The 18,958-nt window shown below is 38.6% G+C and overlaps 1 protein-coding gene across 5 annotated transcripts in view; it reads left to right on the plus strand.

The window, feature by feature from the left end:
- Window positions 1-18,958, plus strand: part of Ttc39b (tetratricopeptide repeat domain 39B) — a 121,056-nt gene that overhangs the window by 28,348 nt on the left and 73,750 nt on the right. For 4 of the 5 annotated variants that reach the window (XM_015502584.2, XM_048783939.1, XM_015502583.2 and 1 more), the window contains exon 2: window positions 8,352-8,386. The exons of the other annotated variant lie outside the window; for it this stretch is intronic. In XM_015502584.2, the coding sequence (XP_015358070.2) occupies window positions 8,352-8,386 (35 nt within the window). The remainder of the gene's footprint in view (window positions 1-8,351; window positions 8,387-18,958) is intronic. 5 annotated transcript variants of the gene reach the window in all.

Raw genomic sequence — 18,958 nt, forward strand, 5'->3', positions numbered from 1 at the left:
GTGATAGTACTTAGGGAGGAGAGACCAATTTGCTCTTTTAGACAGTTGAGCACACGCCATTTAGAATTTCCAGCATGACCTATGGAAACTTACGGGAATATTCTTTTGTTGTGAAGAGAGGAGGGAGGGCTCATGTCATCATCATATCATAATTGCACTGATGGGCACTGACTGTGCCAGAAACTGCCTAGCACTTTACTTTCTGATCTTCCTAATGACTCTCTGGGGTGTAGGTACTTTGGGTGTCCCCAGTTTACAGATGGTAACACTGGAATGGAAGGAAAGGATTTGCTATGGGGTAGAAAAGAAGAGGGAGAAGGGAATGGGTAGATGGTGGTAGAGGCGTAGATTGTATCAGGTGCTCCTGGGCCCTGTCTGGTAAACCTGATGGGAGAGCAGGAAGGCACACTCCCTCCTGTCATTATGACCTGCTTGCCACAAATCTGAAGGGCCTTTGTACACTGAAGTAAAGTATCCTGCCAATTACCCGTATGTATTTTTCCAGCTCCCCCCACTGTAACAGTTGAAATTAAGGCACAGGGCCCTTCTGTATCAGCATCCGCCCCCTCACAGACAGGGCCCTGCTGGGTAAGGCACAGCTCCATGGCATTTACATGGCAGCATTTGTTCCTTACAAACATGAAGCTCTCTGGTGCCCCTGATGTATTTTTTTTTAAAGCATTGTCTGTGGTCACCTCTAGGCTGCTTTGCTACTGGGTGCTTATAGATTTTGTGCACATGGACTGTCTCTCTGTCTGCCTTGGCTCCCGTGATCTGTTGTAGGGAGCTGTGTGTAAATCATTATTCCTGTGTCTGTAAAGAGATCAGAGTAAACTCCCATCTTGGAGCCTTATCTTATGCAGTTCTCTGTGCCTCCCCATTCCCACCAGCCTTTCATTCAGTCCATTCTCCCTTCCCTATGCAAAGTTAGGTCCCACTTTTTGGTGGTCTCATTGTGTGTTTATACTCTCCTTTCCTTAGGAGACTGGAATTTTGAGAGAGCAGGGACTGTATCTTTTTTTCTGTTTGACTAGTGATTGGCATGCTGTTGCTTAAATGTTTGAATGAAGCATTTGAATAAAGTATAACTTGCTGATATTTAATAGTTATTATATTAACCAACTTTTCATTGCTGTGACCAAAATGCCTGACAAGAGCAAATTGTAGGAGTAAAGTTTATTGTTGCTCATGATTTTAGAGGTTCAGTCCATTGTCATCCCACTCTCTTGCTTGGGGCCTAGGTGAGGCAGAACACTGTGACAGAAAGACAAGATGGAGGAGCAGTGCTCACCTCATGGCAGCTACCAAGCAGAGAGGAGGGAGAAGAGTGGGCTGTAGGCAAGGTGAACCCTACCAGAGCACCCCTCCCCTACCCACTCCATTCCTGGGCCATTTAACTGATTGGGTCACATACAGCTCTCGTAATCTATTCATTTCACTTCTGAATATTAACACAGGAGCTTCGAGGAGACACCTCATTTCCATACCATAACAGTAGCTTAGTAAAAATGTTCTCAATTATTTGGCATAAGAACACCCAGAGAACTAGACTAATGCTATACTTGGAGGATGTGTGAAATTCTTTTCAATCTAAATGATAAATATCTAAAATAAAAATTTCTGAGAACTTTTTCTTCTGGTGTATGATTTTACTGTTGCATTATTAAAACATTTTTTTTTAAACCTCCAGGTGTTTCTTTTTTCTTTCTTTTCTTTTTTTTTTTGGTCTGCTACTTTAGAATTAAGTTCATAGTCTGACCTTTTTTTTTGATCCTGGGTATTGAATCCAAAGTCCTGCATGTGCTAGGTATGTGCTCTATCACTGAGCTATCCCCCCAGGCTTTTAAAATTTTTAGGCAAGGTATTGCTAAGTTTCCTAGACTGACCTCAAATTTGTGATTCTCCAACCAACCTCAGACTCCCAAGTAACTGAGATTACAGGTATGCCCCATACCTGGCTATTTGACCTCTCAAACCTCAAGATGGTCCATTTTGTTCAGTGAAAGAGCTAGCCATAATTATAGGTGGAGACTTGGAGCATCAGTGGCCTGTGGTGTGTTGGTTCCTATGGCTTTCTTTCCCTTTGATTAAGAGCTCTGTGGGTTAGCTGAGGATTCATGAAGGACTCACTTTGATGCTAATTCATTAAGAGATTCCCTTTTCCAATCAAGTTGGAAAAATACAGCACTGACTCTAAGAAGCAACTGGTGGTAGTCCTTGGGATCCAGTTGGGGAGCTTAAATGTTCCAGAAGTCCATGGGCTGCTTTTTTAATTTTTTATTTTTGGTACCGGTGATTGAACTCAGGGGCACTCAACCACTGAGCCACATCCCCAACCCCATTTTGTATTTTATTTAGAGACAGGGTCTCACTGAGTTGCTTAGTGCCTCACTAAGTTGCTGAGGCTGGCTTTAAACTTGTGATCCTACTGTGTCAGCCTCCCCAGCTGCTGGGCTTACAGGTGTATACCACCGTATCCAGCCCCATGGGCTACTTTTTAAGGTTGAAAAATAGATGGTAAAAAATTGGATGGCAGATGTGAGCAGAATGGAAGATTATTCCTGACTGAAGAGCTCTTAGGCATGTGTGTGTGTGTGTGTGTGTGCGCGTGCTTGCTCACGCAGGCTTTGCTCGATCTTTCTTCTAAAATCACTTCATAGCCAGATGTGGTGGTACACACCTGTAATCCTTGCTACTGCAGAATCTGAGGCAAAAGGATCCCAAGTTTGAAGTCCAGCCTTTGCAATTTGGCAAGACCCTGTCTCAAAATAAAGTAAAAAAGACTGGGGATGTCACTCGGTAGTAGAGTACTTGCCTAGCATGCATGAAGTCCTGGTCCATCTTCAGTACAGCCATACCTACATACACACATACATGATAAAGTAAATCCATAAAAAGTCATTTCGTGGACTCTCAGTGAAGGTGTACTTTGGTGTACTTTAAATTAATCCTGATTGCTGGGCATGATGGTGCACACCTGTAATCCCTGCAGCTCAGGAGTCTGAGGCAGGAGGATTGCAAGTTTGAGGCCAGCTTCAGCAACTTTGTGAGGCACTAAGCAATTCAGTGGTCTCTAAATAAAATATAAAGAGGGCTGGGGATTTGGCTCAGTGGTTAAGCACCTCTGGGTTTAATCCCTGGTACCACAAAAAATTAATCTTGATTTAGAAAAATTAATATTTTATTCAATAGAGAGGCATGTCATGTTTATGTGTTTCTTATACGATTCCTTACTAACATTGTATCCTTTCTCTATGACAAGATTTATATTCAATAGTTGAGTCCTTTGTATGTGTTGCTATGATGACAAAGTATAATAACTAATGTCCAATGTGGCTTTTATTTTGGACATCTTGATTCACAGTGATGAATTCATGGTGAGGTGTGTTTGCAGCCCTTAAAACACTAGTAAACATGGCTCTCTCTCTCTCTCTCTCTTTATTTTTAGAGAGAGAGAGAGAGAGAGAGAGAGAGAGAGAGAGAACTTTTTAATATTTATTTTTTAGTTTTCGGTGGACACAACATCTTTGTTTGTATGTGGTGCTGAGGATCGAACCCGGGCCGCACGCATGCCAGGCGAGCGCGCTATCGCTTTAGCCACATCCTAGCCCACACATGGCTCTTAATCCCTGCTCTAATGCCAAGGGGAATGCTGGGGCACCTTTCTATATCTCATCTCTCTGGGAATGGTACATGTACATATGTACCCCAAAGCCAGGTGTAGAATCTGTACTTCTCAGAATTCTGAGCAGCTCTAGTTTAGCTCTAGAGTTCTGTGAGTTTATGGTACCAAATAGTTTCATTGGTTAGTAGGACAGAAAGTTGGATGAACACTCCAGTGAGGAGGTGCTAAGAGGGGCCTGGTAGGCACTTTCTCATTGAGAGGAAAGTGTCTGTAAGCCCTGTCAAACCTCATCTCTGTTAAATGAACACATAGTAGCATACACTCATGGGACCATGAAATTATCCATATGAGAAAGAAGGAAAAATGGAGGAAAGGACAGAGGAAGATGAAGGGGAAGGAGGAGGAGAGTTTAGAGAAATGATTCAACTTTGTGGATATATAGTATATAATTTTAATTTTCCTATCTTTACTTCCTTTTCTTTCATGGAGTAATATTTGCCACATATTCCTTTTCACATCACAAAATGAATTGAGGGTGATGCATGCCTGTAATCCCAGCGACTTGGGAGGCTGAGACAGGAGGATCGCAAAGCCAGCCTCAGCAAAAACGAGGTGCTAAGCAACTCAGTGAGACCCTGTCTCTAAATAAAGTACAAAATAGGGCTGGGATGTGGCTCAGTGACCGAGAGCTCCTGAGTTCAACCCTGGTACCCCCTTCCCTTCCCCCCAAAAAAATCCAAATGAGGAGGCCTGAAAAATAGTAAATCTATTTGGTCTCTTTGGAAATTAATACAGAATATTGAAATTACTACTGTTAATAGTATATTTGTCGTCTTTACTCTTTGCCTCTTTTCCCTAGGGATTAAAAAAATGTAAATATTTTCATCAGTATCTTTTTATTATTTAAGAGTCTTAAATATTTATTAAGAGCATGCTATCACTTAAATGAACCTGCATGTATTTTTGCTACTCAGAATATGGCAAAATTAACAAATTAAGATGAAAATTGTTTGGAAAAACCTTAGTGCTTGATGCAGCGCCCTATCCCTTTTCTTACTCTGTGTCAGTTTCTGTTTGGAGCCTCTCTCCATTAGGGAGCAGGGTAGATTGCTGGCTGCCTTACCTGAAGGGAGTAGGCAGGCTCTTGGGTGCTAGCCTTGCATCTTGTAGCCCATTTGCTAAAGTGCAGAATGAACTGCTTAAGGTAAGGACCTTTCATTTCAGGATGAGGTATTGAGCCAGCCAGCCAACAATAATTTGCGAAGTGTTGGTAAAGTATAAAGTACTGTGCTGGGCTGTCAAGTGGATTCAGAGAGTATAGTGGCTCTTCACTCCAGCCGGGGAGTCAAAATAGACTCTTAAAAAAATTGGTGTCAGATGTGTAATTAGGAGTGAGGGGTGGTTCTATTCAAATGCTGCCACCCATGCCCAACGGTTGGTCCTCAAGTTTGGACCCAGCATGGGAATGGGGAGTCAAATGCAGTTGCCTTCATGGAAGGAACTAAGTGCAGGTTTTCCTTTCAATATATCACATTTATTAGCAGCATGAGCTTTCCTGTCTTACTTTCCTCATTCTGGAAGGAATCTGGAGGCTGCTCTAACTGTACATGTTTTAAGTAGAGAATACATGGTGCTCCTACCTAGTACTGAGGGGCTTAAAGAGGAACCAGCTATAGTGCTTGCTGTGAAAACCAACACTGGAGTTGTACTAGGAAGTGGATAATGGGTATAGAGAAGCAAAAATACTGTAGGTGGAAAATTTAGTTATGCTACATGATTCATGTAGGTACCAGATGGAGACTTGTGCAGTAGTAGCCAGCTGCAGTCCATGCCAGCCCAAGGGTCCTAATGGGACTCTGGTAGAGGGAAGGAGCTCACTGAGGTAGGTGCAGGAAAGGAATAGAATTTGAGTCGTGTGTTGGGACCTTGAGTGACTCCCAGGGGATAGGGTATAGAATGGGTGAGCAGTCTGTTTGACTTCTGGCATTTCCTCCCTCAGGTAGTACCCACATCAGTTTTCCCAAGGAGCTGGGAAAGAGGTATTGGGGAGAGAGTGTGTTGTCACTATTAATGTAAAAGTGTAATTTCCCCAAGTTAGAAGTATGACTTTCATAAAGATACAAAATGAAAGTCAAATTTTATTTAACCCATCAATTAGGAAACTGGTGAGATGGTGAACTCATTTCAAAAGGTATTTAAGGAACTAGTTATTTATTAACTTTAAAGAAACTGATCAAATTATGTTATATGCATGTGCAAATGTGCCACATGAAACTTTTCACTTGGTATAATAAATATGCACCAATGAAAAAAGAATTTAAGATTACTAGGCTATGCACAAATCTGGATAATGTCCTACACAGCAATAAAACCAGACTCTTTTGGTACTCGTTTTTTTCTGCCATTCAGAATTCCATAAATTAAGTGGTAACTCCACAGGGTCTGCAGTCTATTCAGTGAATAGTAAGGTCAAATACAAGTACATTGTCTGGAGAGTTAAATAAGCCTTGGCAGGGCTCCTTAAACAATGCTGCAGCCTGGCATTGGGAGGGCTCCCTGCCTCCTTATTTCTCACTTCCTCCCCATCTCACCCAACTGCCTCATTCCAAGTTTTGTATGTATTTTATTAACATTAAAAAGAATACTTTGAAGTTAAAGAAACCTTAGATTGAGCCCCAGTTTCTTCACTTATTAGCTGTGTAATGTGGGGCAGATAATTACTTACAGTTGGAATTACTTGCTACAAATTGGAAGAAGCAAGTGGCACAGCTTTTGTAAAGTGCCTGGGATATGATAGGTATGCAGTAATGCCTGGTTCTTTACAAATACCCTCTTCTTAAAATGAAAAATGTTTCACTTTTTGTCTGGTTTTCATAGAGTGTGACTTATTTACAGAAGTCAATGGGATGTTTCAACAAAATAGAGGGATGTTGCTTAAGTGACTTCTTACTTGATAGTCCTTCTTTTTTCAATTTTTGAAGGTGGGGCTGGGGGCATATTTCTTGCTCTATGGAAATATTACCTGGTAGCCATGGTATATGTCTATAATACTCAGGTGTGTGTGGGGGGTGGAGGCACTGAGGCAGGAGGATTCCAAGTTTGAGTTGCCATCCAGGCAACCAGCCAGACCCTTTCTCAAATGATAAAAATGGTTAGAGATGTAGCTCAGAGGTAGAGCATCTCTGGGAGGGAGGGAGGGAGGGAGGGAGGGAGAAAATCAGCTTGCCTCCTTTTATATGGAGAGCTGGTTTCCCAAGTTGTGAAGGGAGGGAGGGAGGCAAGAAGGAAGAAAGGAGGGAAGTTGAGGTTTGTGAGAAGGGTGGAGAACTGGAGAAGGCATGGAAAACTCTTGCCTACAAGGATACATGCCTTGGCAGTCCAAGCTCAATTCTTTCATTCATTAGGCAACAAGTATTTATTGAGCAACATTTCTGTGCCAAGCCCTGATGATTTTCTGTTTACATGTTGAGAGCCTGCTCTGGTGGAGATGGACAGTAACTATATAAACAAGGAAGATGATTTTGGAAAGTATTATGAATGAAATAAATAAGATGATGAGAAACTATAAGTAAATTGCTGTTCTTAGTAACTTTAATTAGGGTGTTGGCTAGAGACAATATCCTTGAAGAAGTGACTTTTTGATTTGAAGAATGAAAAGGAGTCAGCATGGGAATGGTTGAGAAAAAGAGAAAGAATGAACAGTGCAGAAAGATACAGGATGAATATGGCCTTTTCAAGGAACAGAAAAATCTGTGGCTCATGTGGTTGACAAGAGGAGGATGAGTGGAGATGTGACTGGATAATGGAAAGGCTATTTGAGGGCTCCAAAGATTGTGGGAAGGAGTTTGGGTTTACTCTAAGTGCAGTAGAAAGCTCTTAAAGAGGTCTAGAGCAGTGGAATGGCAAGGTGCTTATTAAAAGGAGAGAGAAAAAGGATGGAATGGTGGGTCTCATGAATAGGAGTAGGGAGACAGTGAGGTGATCCTTGTAGGAGTTGTGGTGAATCCCAAACCATAGTGGATGAGGGGCTTGGTTTTGATTTTGCTGCTATGAGGGAGCTATTGTGTATGTGAGTTTTTGAGCTAGGTTATGTGTGTTTGTGAGTGTGTGTTGTATGACTGTGAGTCAGTATATGTGAGTGTGGAGTGTGTATGGATTTGTGAGTGTGTGTATGTGTGTGTGTGAATTTAGATTTGTCTCTTGTTATAGCTTTTGAACAGACTAGTGGCATGAAGGAAGGGGCTCTTGTATTGGTACAGATTTAGCTAGAGGAAGGCAAGTGGCAGAAAAAGCTAGGAGGGTAGTTCAAGTAGCTATGAAGTGAAGGCCTAGGTGATGCTATCTTGGCTAGCACAAAAAGAAGACTGCATTGGGAAAGTCCTGTTTTATGTGTTGTATTCTATATCTGGAACGAATGAGACTGAGAAGTGAAAGATAGCTCCATTAAAGAAGTCACCTTCTCTTCAAAGCAGTCCAGTTTGATTGCAGGCTGAATATTCTAAGTATTCTGAATTATCTGTTGTTAATTGTAATTAACAACATAAGTACATCACTTAAATTCACAGATTTCTGTGAAAGGAATTCCACTTGTCAGAGATGGATGATTCTACTGCATGCTTTACCCTTCTGCCAAACCCCGCCCCCAAATACATACTCATTTTCTTTTTTTACATTAAAATCCTTAATTCTTGAGAAATTCATTGTGTTTTTTATCTCCCCTCTCCAGGATATCTTTGAAGATGCCTTGGAAACCATCTCTATGTAAGTAATAATGTAATAAAAACTAAGTTATAATTAAAAATTGATGGTTTTCATATGTAAAATGTAAATTTCATTCTCTTTTTTTAGAGTAGTGCCCAGTGTTGAAAGTCACTACTCTGTAATTAAAAAGAGTTAGGATGTGATTATCCTAAAGAAATAATCTACCTAATGTTACTTTCTCTCTCTTTTTTAAATATATATAAAAATATAAATATAAAAAATATATATATATATTTGTAGATGGACACAATATATTTCTTTATGTGGTGCTGAGGATCGAACCCAATGCCTCACGCATGCGAGGCAAGCACTCAACCACTGAGCTACAACCTCAGCCCCTCTAATGTTACTCTCCAATGTATTTTTTAGTATTATTTTTTATAACATCATAAAATAAAATGTTTTCCAACAAATTATTTTATTTTATAGCTAACCTTCTTAATACTTGCTCATATTTATTTACATGGTTAACCTCTTATTATATTTGCATTTAGTTTTGTTACAGGCATTTACTCTAAGCCTCTATAGTTTTTGTAATAATTTTAAATGACTAAATTATATTAGAATCAAGTAGAATACCACAACTTAATCACTCTCCTTTGTTAGACATTTAGGTTGTTACTGGGAGTTTACAAACTTAAAACTAAGTAATGAATATTTTCATGCATATAGCTTTATCATATTTTGAATGATTTCCAAAGATCAACATTACAGAAGTAGGATTTTTGGATTAAAGGATACATATGTTTACTGCTCTTCATATATTTAAATTTTCCTTTCTATATTTGTTAGCTTAGGCTGCCATACAAAATACAGTAGATTGGGTGGCTTACATAACAAGTTTATTTTCTCAGCTTTTTGGAGGCTGTAATTCTGGGAGTAGGGCATCAGCATGGTTGGGTTCTGGAAAGGATTCTCTTTTGGCTTGCAGATGGCCACCTTCTTTATCTGTATTTTCACATGACAGAGAGAAAGATGGAGCAAGTTCTCTGGTGTCTTTTCTAGTAAGGGCACAATCCCACCATGAGGGACCCATTCTCATGACTTCATATAATCATAATAATCTACCCCAGGCCGAGTCTTTAAATATGATCATATTGGAGGTTAGGGCTTAAAATGTGAATTTATGGGTAACAGTGTGGGCAGACACGTGATTTAGTACTTAGCACTTTGAAAAAGAATTTTATCTGTTTACAAGGCTACAACACTGTGAAGTGAAATCATTTAAATATAGCATTACCATCACTGGATATTATTTGAAAAATAGTTTGCTACTGAAATGATACTGGTTTTAGTGTCTTTGATTTTCCTTATTCTCTTATTCATTGCTTGTTATATAACACTTCCTTTTGTATGACTTTTTATCTTCTAGCCTGTTTAACTTTTCCTTCAACGTTTCTTTTAAGGACTTTAGACTATATATGCCCTAATTTTTTGTCATATTTGTTATAGATATTTTTCTCAAAGTGGTATTTTTTTAATATTTATTTTTTAGTTGTAGTTGGACACAGTACCTTTATTTTATTTATATGTGGTGCTGAGGATTGAACCTAGGGCCCCGCATGTGGTAGGCAAGCACCCAACTGCTGAGCCACAACTCTAGCCCTCAAAGTGGAATTTTTATCTTAGAATTACAAATTTTATTTTGTCCAAAAATTTTAGTGTTTATGTTGTCAAATATTTTTATGATTACAAAAAGTTTCAGTGTGTTTAGGAGTTCAGGAAAAATATTCTGTCTATTTTGGAACAGTTTCAGATTTATAGAATTATTGTGAAAATAGTGCAGAGTTCCTGTATGCCCCATACCTAGTTTTCCTTGTTATTAATTTCTTAAATTAGCATGTTACATTTGTTACAATTAATGATCCAATATGGATACTGTTGTAGTTTGAATCTGGAATGCCCCCCAAAGTCTTCTTCCCCAGTTTGGCACTGTTGGAAGATAGTAGAAAACTTTAAGAGATGGGGCCCAGGGCTGGGGATGTGGCTCAAGCGGTAGCGCGCTCGCCTGGCATGCGTGGGGCCCGGTTTCGATCCTCAGCACCACATACAAACAAAGATGTTGTGTCTGCCGAAAAATAAAAAATAAAATATTAAAAAATTCTCTCTCTCTCTCTCTTAAAAAAAAAAAAAGAGAGAGAGAGAGAGATGGGGCCCAGTGAGAGGTTTTAGGTCACCAGGGATGTGTCCTTGAAAGGGATTAGGGTACCCTGGCCTCTCTTCTTTTTCTCTGCTTGGCTGCCATGAGCCAAATGGGCTTCCTCTGTTATGTGTTCCTACTGTGATGTGCTGCCTCATCACAGGTCCAAAAGCAGTGGGACCAACTGACCATGAACTTAAACCTCCAGAATTTGAGCCAAAATAACTCTTAACTCTTTTTAAATTGATTTATCTCAGAAACTCATTACAGTAATGGAAAATAAATGAACACAGATACATTATTATTAGGGACAGTCCTTACATTATTCATATTTCTTTGGCTTTCAGCTAGTGTCTTTTTCTGTCCCAGGATCCTGGCTAGCAAACTACATTATGTTTAGTTATCATGCCCCCTTAGGGAACTTGATTGTTACAGTTTCACAGACTTTCCTTGTTTTTGATGACATTGGCAGTTTTAATTGGTGAGTTATTTTGTAGAATGTTCCTTAATTGAGATTTTTTTTTTCCTTATGGTTTGAGGTCATGTGTTCTTGGGAGGGAGACCACAGAGGTAAAGGGCCACTCTCAACACATCAAAGGTACATGATATCCATGAGACTGACCACTGTGATATTAAACTTGATCACCTGGCTTGAGATAGTATTTGCTAGGTTTCTCCACTGTAAAGTTACTTTTTTCCCCCTATATTTTTTCATATTGTGCTCTTTGGAATAAGTTTATTTGTGGTATTATGATGTGTTTTGTGTGTGTGTGTGTGTGTGTGTATTTGTTTATTTGTTTTTTTGTTCCCCGATCACAGCTCTTTCCCCAAGGCTAATCATAGGAACTAAAATTTCTTCTCTTGAAGGCAAGTAATATCCATAGACTTACCCTGTCTGACAATGGGTCATTAGATCCCTATTCAGAAGGGATCTTCTCCCATACCTGGGAAGAAGGAATGCTGCTTGGAGAGGCCAAGAAGAATCTGAACAGACAGGGCTTGCTGAGTTTCGGCTACATTGCTACATAGTTGTTTGTGTTTCCATCATGCCTATGCTATGAAATTTCCATAAGAGGCCAAAAAGAATGTTCAAAGAGCTGGATAGTTAAACATGTGGAGGTGTCTAGGAGGTTGTTTTATACCCCTAGCCCTGTTCTTCAATTCATCTGTATCCTTGATGATATCCTGTATAATAAACCAGTAATTGTATTTCCCTGAGTTCTGTGAGTAGCTTGAGCACATTAATCACACCCAATAATGGGATTTTGGGAGCTCCGATTTATAGCTGGTCAATCAGAAGCACAGATAGAACAACCTAGGGCTTGCAAATGGCATCTGAAGTGAAGGGAGCCAGGCTTAGAGACTGAGCCCTCAATCTGTGAGATATGAAGCTATCTCAGAAAGAGTGTCAGAATTGAGACAAATTAGAGGACCCTCAACTGTTTTCAGCTGCAGAACTGATTACTTGTTTGCTGTTGGGAAGAAATCCCTGTATCTTTTGGAATCACAGAGGTTTTTTATGTTGATGGCTATGGTGTGAAAGCAGAGGAAAAACAATTTTTCCTGTGCTCATTGTGATGTTTTAAAAAATCACTTTTAAGATTAGTGAGTTATTGACATATAGAAATCTTATAACATTCAACCCTGACACTATGGCTCCACTCTGGGTACTGGCAGAAACTGAGCTTGGGCCACAGAAGGAGTCAGTAGTTCAGGTGATGGGAAATGTTTGGGCTGTGTACTGCTGACTAGAATTCATCAGTGAGGTACTGCTGTCCCCAGGAGGCTGGAACACTAGACGCAAGCCAGGAAGAGGTCTGGCCTCACAGAGGGAGATGGGCTGTTGCACCTGATGAGACCCAAGGAGCAGCACATATTAGTACTTGTGTATCTTCCAGCATGCACTGGCTGCATTAGGCTGGTAGCAGCTTTACCTTTGGGGTGTATGAGAGGCTCTGAAAGTGATTCCTAATAGTTTTTAAAAATTGGATTATACCAAAAAAAAAAAAAAAAAAAAAGGATCAAAACAAAACTTGAGTTTAAGCCATTTGAAATTAATTAAAATCCCTATGTCATGCCAGCCCTAAAATTATTAGGCTATTACATATTCCAGCATTATTTTCTAAGTCCATGAGGAAAGAAAATTTATGTATGATGCTTCTTTTATAGAATGATAAATATATTAAAATAATAACACTGTTTTGGGCTTCCTAGTCTGTTCCTTTGATTTGTATTCTGTGTTTGCACAATAATTGCTCTTTTTGTTCAGCTGTTTTAGATGTTTTAATACTAGTATGACTGATTCTTGGGAAAACAGTGTCCAAAAGGGATCCTTGTGATGGAGTTGTTTTTGTTTCATATCGATCAGATGCCTCTTCATGTGCTTTTCACATGAGGAAATCAGCAAGTCTGTGTGCCTTGACTTGGTTTTTAAAAAATTTTAAATTCGTTTTTATTATACATGACAGTAGAATGCAGTTATGCACTTTGATATATCATACATAGATGGGATATAATTTCTCATTTTTCTGAGTGTACATGTTGCAGAATCATATTGGTCATGTGGTCACATACATACATACATACATACAATAAAAATGTCTGTTTCATTCTACTATCTTTCCTGTCCCCACATCCTCTCTCCTCCCTCCCATTACTTTGCTCTACCAAATCTAAGGTAACGCGTGTGTCCGTCCGTCCCCGCTCCCCCCCCCACCTTATTGTGAATTAGCATCTGCATATTAGAGAAAACATTTGGCCTTTGGTTTGGGGAGATTGGCTTATTTTACTTAGCTTGATATTCTCCAACTTCAACCATTTACTGGCAAATGTCATAATTTCACTCTTCTTTAAAGCTGAGTAATATCCCATTGGCTTCTTTTATTCTATTGTGAACCATATTATAGTTTTTCTCATCCTGAAAACAATAGTTCCTTAACATTTCTTCACTATCTAATTATCTAACATTTTCCCTTCATTGCCTCTTTGCCTCTTTTTGGATGTATTTAACTGCCGCTGTCAGTATTTTCTTTCTTTTTCGTACTTTTAACTTCCCTGTCCTGCTCAGCTTAACAAATCCAAAGGCTTGTTGTGTTAGTTGACATTCTATCACTTTAGCAAAATACTTGACATTATTAACTATAAAGAGAAAAGCTTTATTTCTTGTTCACAGTTCTAGAGGTTCCAGTTCCAGTTCAAGATTTAGTGGCCCCATTGCTTTGGGCCTGTGGTGAGGCAGCACATCATAGTAGGAGCACATGATGGAGCAAAACCACTTTCCACGTTGCCAGGAAGCAAAAGGAAGGAAGGGGCTGGTGGCTCACTGTCCCCTGTAGGGCTTGCCCCTGGTGACCTAAGTTCCTTCCTCTAGGCCTCACTTCTTAAAGGTTCTACCACTTCCTAAAAGTTTTTCCACCTCCCAGTAGCATTAGCTTGGGGACCAAGCTTTTTACCACATGGACCTTTGGGGGACAGTCAAGATCCAAATTATAAAATTTACCCATTCTAGAATTTTCTTTGCTTTTTTAGATTTCTGTGTGCATTATTTCTTATGTCCTTTAAGATTGTTTCTGAAACACTTTTATTTTCTCTTTTAATGTTGTGGAAATGTCCCCATACAGACTTCTTTCACCTTGGTCATAGCAGTACAGTATAGTAATACTTCACCTGATAGAGAACCTCAGCTTTGTGAATTAGAGCCTAGGTCACAAGAGTCAGGCATTGCTGTTCCTGCTCTAAAAATTTTGCACTTTACTTCTATTATAGATCTGCACTGGAGTTTCTTTACAATTGATTTTGATCTGATTCTAATAAACTTTGCTTTTTAGTCTCTTGAATAATTTTACCATATAGAGTTCAGGGAGGTGGTGTGTGTGTGTGTGTGTGTTGTGTGTGTGTGTGTGTGTGTTAGGGGGATTGGGTTTATGAAGTCAGATTTTTTTTTGGGGGTGGGTGGGTGGGTTGGAGTACGGGGAATGAACTCAGGGGCACTTGACCACTGAGCCACATCCCCAGCCCTATTTTGTATTTTATTTAGAGACAGGGTCTCACTGAGTTGCTAAGTGCCTCATCATGCTGAGGCTGGCTTTGAACTTGTGATCCTCCTGCCTCAGCCTCCTGAATAGCTGGGATTATAGGTATGCGCCACTGCGCCTGGCTTAGAAGTCAGGTTGTTGTTAATAGCAAAACTGGTAGTGAAATAGGAAAGTAACTATTCCACAAAACCATAGAGTTTCAAAGCACAGCAATGTATTTTCACTTTGTTTACATGTACCTGCCTACATGAGCTCTAGTCCCAGTCTGCCTGTTGCTGACTAGAAGGCCTGGACCAGTTTCTCTGAGCCCATTTCCTCATCCTCTCATAAATTTATTGGGTGGATTATATGAAATTTAATTTAAATAAATGTAAAGCACATCTATTGTCCCCTTCATGTTAGTCTAGGTTCTCCAGAAAAATAGGACCAAAAGCTCTATATGAAGAAATTTACCATAAGGATTGGCTCGTGTGATTATAGAGGCTCACAAGTCCCAAGATTTACAGTTGGCAAAGCTTGACACCAAGGGAAGCAAGAAATAAAGGGAAAGAAGTCTGTATGGGGACATTTCCACAACATTAAAAGAGAACATAATAATGTTTCAGAAACAGTCTTAGAGAACATAAGAAACAATGCACACAGAAATCTAAGAAAGCAAGGTCTTTAGGTGTAATACAAGTCTGTATTGAAGAAGATATGATGGTGTGAGTTCTAAAATGTGTCAGAGTCCAAAAGCACAGGAAGACAGATGTTCTGGCTAAAAGAGAGAGGGAAAAGCCTCCTGGAAGGATCCTTTTATTTCTCCAACAGACAATGGTGATGCTTTCACTTGGGTGTCCTTCATCACTGAAACTTTTTGAGATTAAAAATGTTGCAGAAATAATTTGATAGTGTTTTTTTTTAAATTGAATATTTGTTTCCTCTGATTGTAATTGCATGTTAATTGTAAAAAGTTTTTAAGTCTCTTTTTTTATGTGAACTTTCAGTTAATCCTAATTTCAAAGTTTGTCAGTATTTCTCTCCTGTTCCTCTTAGATTTATAGTGCTAAACATTCACTTTGTGACCCAGTGGCTGCTAAATTCAGTAGATTTTTTTTCCTGATGCTGAATGAACCACACATTTTGGTTTTATGTTCCCAGTGCAGATAGAAATACTTAAGCAAGCTAGGGTGCTCTTGCCAAGCTGATGATTAATTTCTCTTAAATTCCTAATGAACAGATTCATGCAAACAGATGAAGGGGACCTTAAATTGTTTTCACAAAGGAGATTCCTTTCTATTTTTCTTTTTTGCCTAATGGATTTACCACTTAGACATAGATTTTCCTATTTCCAGGTCTTTAGGATAACAACTCAGTTCCCAAGTATCTTGGGAAATTGCTAGTTTTACAAACTGGTAGATCACACTAAATTCTCTGCCACTTAGAACTTGAGGAAAAATTAGAGATTAAAAACAAAAGTGGCACATTGACCATATCCTTTTGCAAAATTAAAATTTTTTATGAATAGTATGACCTGATTGGCATGAGGAGGTGACTCCCTAGGGAAGGACTATAAATTTGCCCAATCTCATGATATTTAGAAATCTGCTGTATGTAACTTGCAGTTCTAGATTGCTTCCTGATTTAACAACTCTTAATGCTCTGCCTGGTATTCTCCTTTCTCAGTGTTTGTGCCCAATTACTGCATCTGACAACATAGAGGTGGGTGTAATAAAGTCTGTTAATAAATCCACTGACATGGCACATGAAGAATAAATAAAAATAAATAAAAAAAGCAGTTTTGAAGACAGTGGCCAGAGGATAGGGCAATGGGTGTGGAGTTCCTGTAGGTCATGGATGCAGGTCACAGAAGATTCCTGTCCTTACAAGTGGGGAATGGACTAGCCACTTGAAACTGTCATGACTTGTTGGGTTTTTTTGCTTTTATATTTATACATAATAGTAGGGTTCATTTTGACATAATCGTACATGTATAGGATTTATTCCATTTCAGACCCCCGTGCCCCTGCTTTCTTGCCCTTCTCCTTACCCTCTTCCCCTTTCTTTACTAATTTTCCTTTTACTCATTTATTTATTTATTGGTGCTTTATTAGGTATATATAAAGGCAGCATTCACTGTGAGATATATATATATACACACACACACACACACACACATGCACAAAGCGTAATTTTGTCACATCCATTCTGCCTTTCCTCCCCTTTTCTGTCCCTCCTCTTTCCCTCTCAGTCTCCTTCTTCTGCTCTACTGATCTTCCCTATACCTTCATGATATCCAACGCCCCTTGGTGGTGTTTTTGATGAACCTCTTTCATGAAAACTGCAGTGGGCAATGGGACAGAACTCTAACACTGGGAGGTACTAGTTAATCAAGATTTTCTTCTCATAGTAGTTTAGTGAAGTCTGGGGAGATAGAGCAAACTTACATTTAAAGACTGTGATAACAGATGCAGGTTTAATATGTTCTCAGCAGTGGTCTCTCATATTCCATTGCATCTTATTAAAGTTTTGGATTTATTTTTAGTAGAAATTTGTAGGTGTTTAATGGAGTCCCAAGGCAATATGAAAACAATGATGATGAATGTGTGTATGTGCAAGAACTGCTGTGAATTTTTATTTACCTGTAGAATGCGAATAGGCAGACATTTTTAGCCAGGTAATTGGATGCTTACAATGAAAATAAAAATATTTTGTAATATAGCATTTCTCATGGACTTTTTACGTCTTCATACCTTCTCTTTTGAACCATATGTTGTAGGACTAGAATAAGATAAGTCCTTTGGGGCCATATTTTTTTTTCTCGTTAGATTAGATTAGTTGATGATGATACCATAGTTTTTTCTGTTTTAAGGTAAATTAAGGATGAATATTGCTTGCTGAATGATAGCTGGAAAAGTATCTAATTGGTATTTTTCTTCATCCTGCTTGAATTATAAGTGGTAACAATAGGCAGAGTTGTATTTATTTTCATTTTTGTCTGCTTTTTTTTTTTTTTTTTGGTGGTGGGGGTGGTGATGGTGGTGCTGGGGATTGAATCCAGGGCCTTGTGCTTGCGAGGCAGGCACTCTACCAACTGAGCTATATCCCCAGCCCTGTCCTTTTTTGGCTACAATTGGACAGGGGCATTTTTCCTTTCCTTAACTTTATTTTCATAACCAGGCTGACAGTTATTTTATTGGCTCTAAGATACTATTGATATTGTTATATATCACTAAGGAAAGAAAAAATACAATGAGGGATTTTACAGGAGAATTTATATAAGGAAAAGGAGAAGACAAAAAACAAATCTGTTATACAGAAGGAAAAGTAAGAAAGTGCCTGTATTTCATCCTTGGTAATGAGTAGGGAGGAAAAATACCTCTCATGATATTCTCCATGCTGAAAATTTCTAAAACAGTCTTATTGTGATATTCATTTATATTCCATGAACATCACTATTTTAGGTATATAATTTTTATGAATTTTTGTATATTTAAAGAATTATACCACCTTCACTGCAGTGTAATTTAAAAATATTTTTATTGCCCTAAAAATAAACCTGTACCCCTTTTCAATCATTCCTCATTCCCACCTCAGACCAAGGCTGCCACTTACCTAATTTTTGTTGGTAGATTTGTCTCTGTAGACATTTCATGTAAATAAAATCATCTAGTATGTGTTCTTTTCTTTCTGGCTTTTAAAGTTGCAATATGTATTGGTACTTCATTCCTTCTTATGACTGAATAATATTCATTTGTATCCATAGACCATATTTTGTTTATTCATTCATAAGCTGGTGAATATTTGGTTGCTTCATTTTTGGTTATTGTGAATAATGCTGCTATGAATAATTATATGTAGGCTTTGTATGAATTCATGTAGTAAGTTCTCTGTCATTATATACTTAGAAGTGGAATTGATGGATCATAAGCTGGTTTGGGGTCTGGATAAAAGTTATTCTAGTGATCCCTATGACTCCAAGTAGGTAATTTAATTTTAAATGGATTAGGTTGGTGGTGCCCTCATGTAATTGGCAGAAACAAATTACCCCCCCACCCCAAAGAACTTAACTTTGCTCTAGGGTGATCAAGTTGTCAGTTTAACCCACATCTTGTTTTCAGCGATATTTCAGAATGAAAAATTATGTATCATAGAGTCATAAGGTCACTGATATGTAGTAAACAGAAATAAAAGTTCTCTAAAAAGCCCATAGTGAACTGCACCCCATGCCTTTACCGTGTATTTGTTACTACTTGGATTGTTTCTTTGTGTATTTTCGTTTATACTATTAGGTCTGCTATTACTGTCTGGTATTGTGTTTGTTTGGACCTTCCCAGTGTTTAGTTCTTTTTTTTTTTTGTTTTTTTTTTGTTTTTTGTTTTTTTTTCATTTTTTTTTTGATTTTATTGGTTGGTTTGA

The sequence above is a fragment of the Marmota marmota genome, unplaced genomic scaffold (genome assembly GCF_001458135.2).
Source record: "Marmota marmota marmota unplaced genomic scaffold, marMar, whole genome shotgun sequence".
Taxonomy (NCBI): Eukaryota; Metazoa; Chordata; class Mammalia; order Rodentia; family Sciuridae; genus Marmota; species Marmota marmota.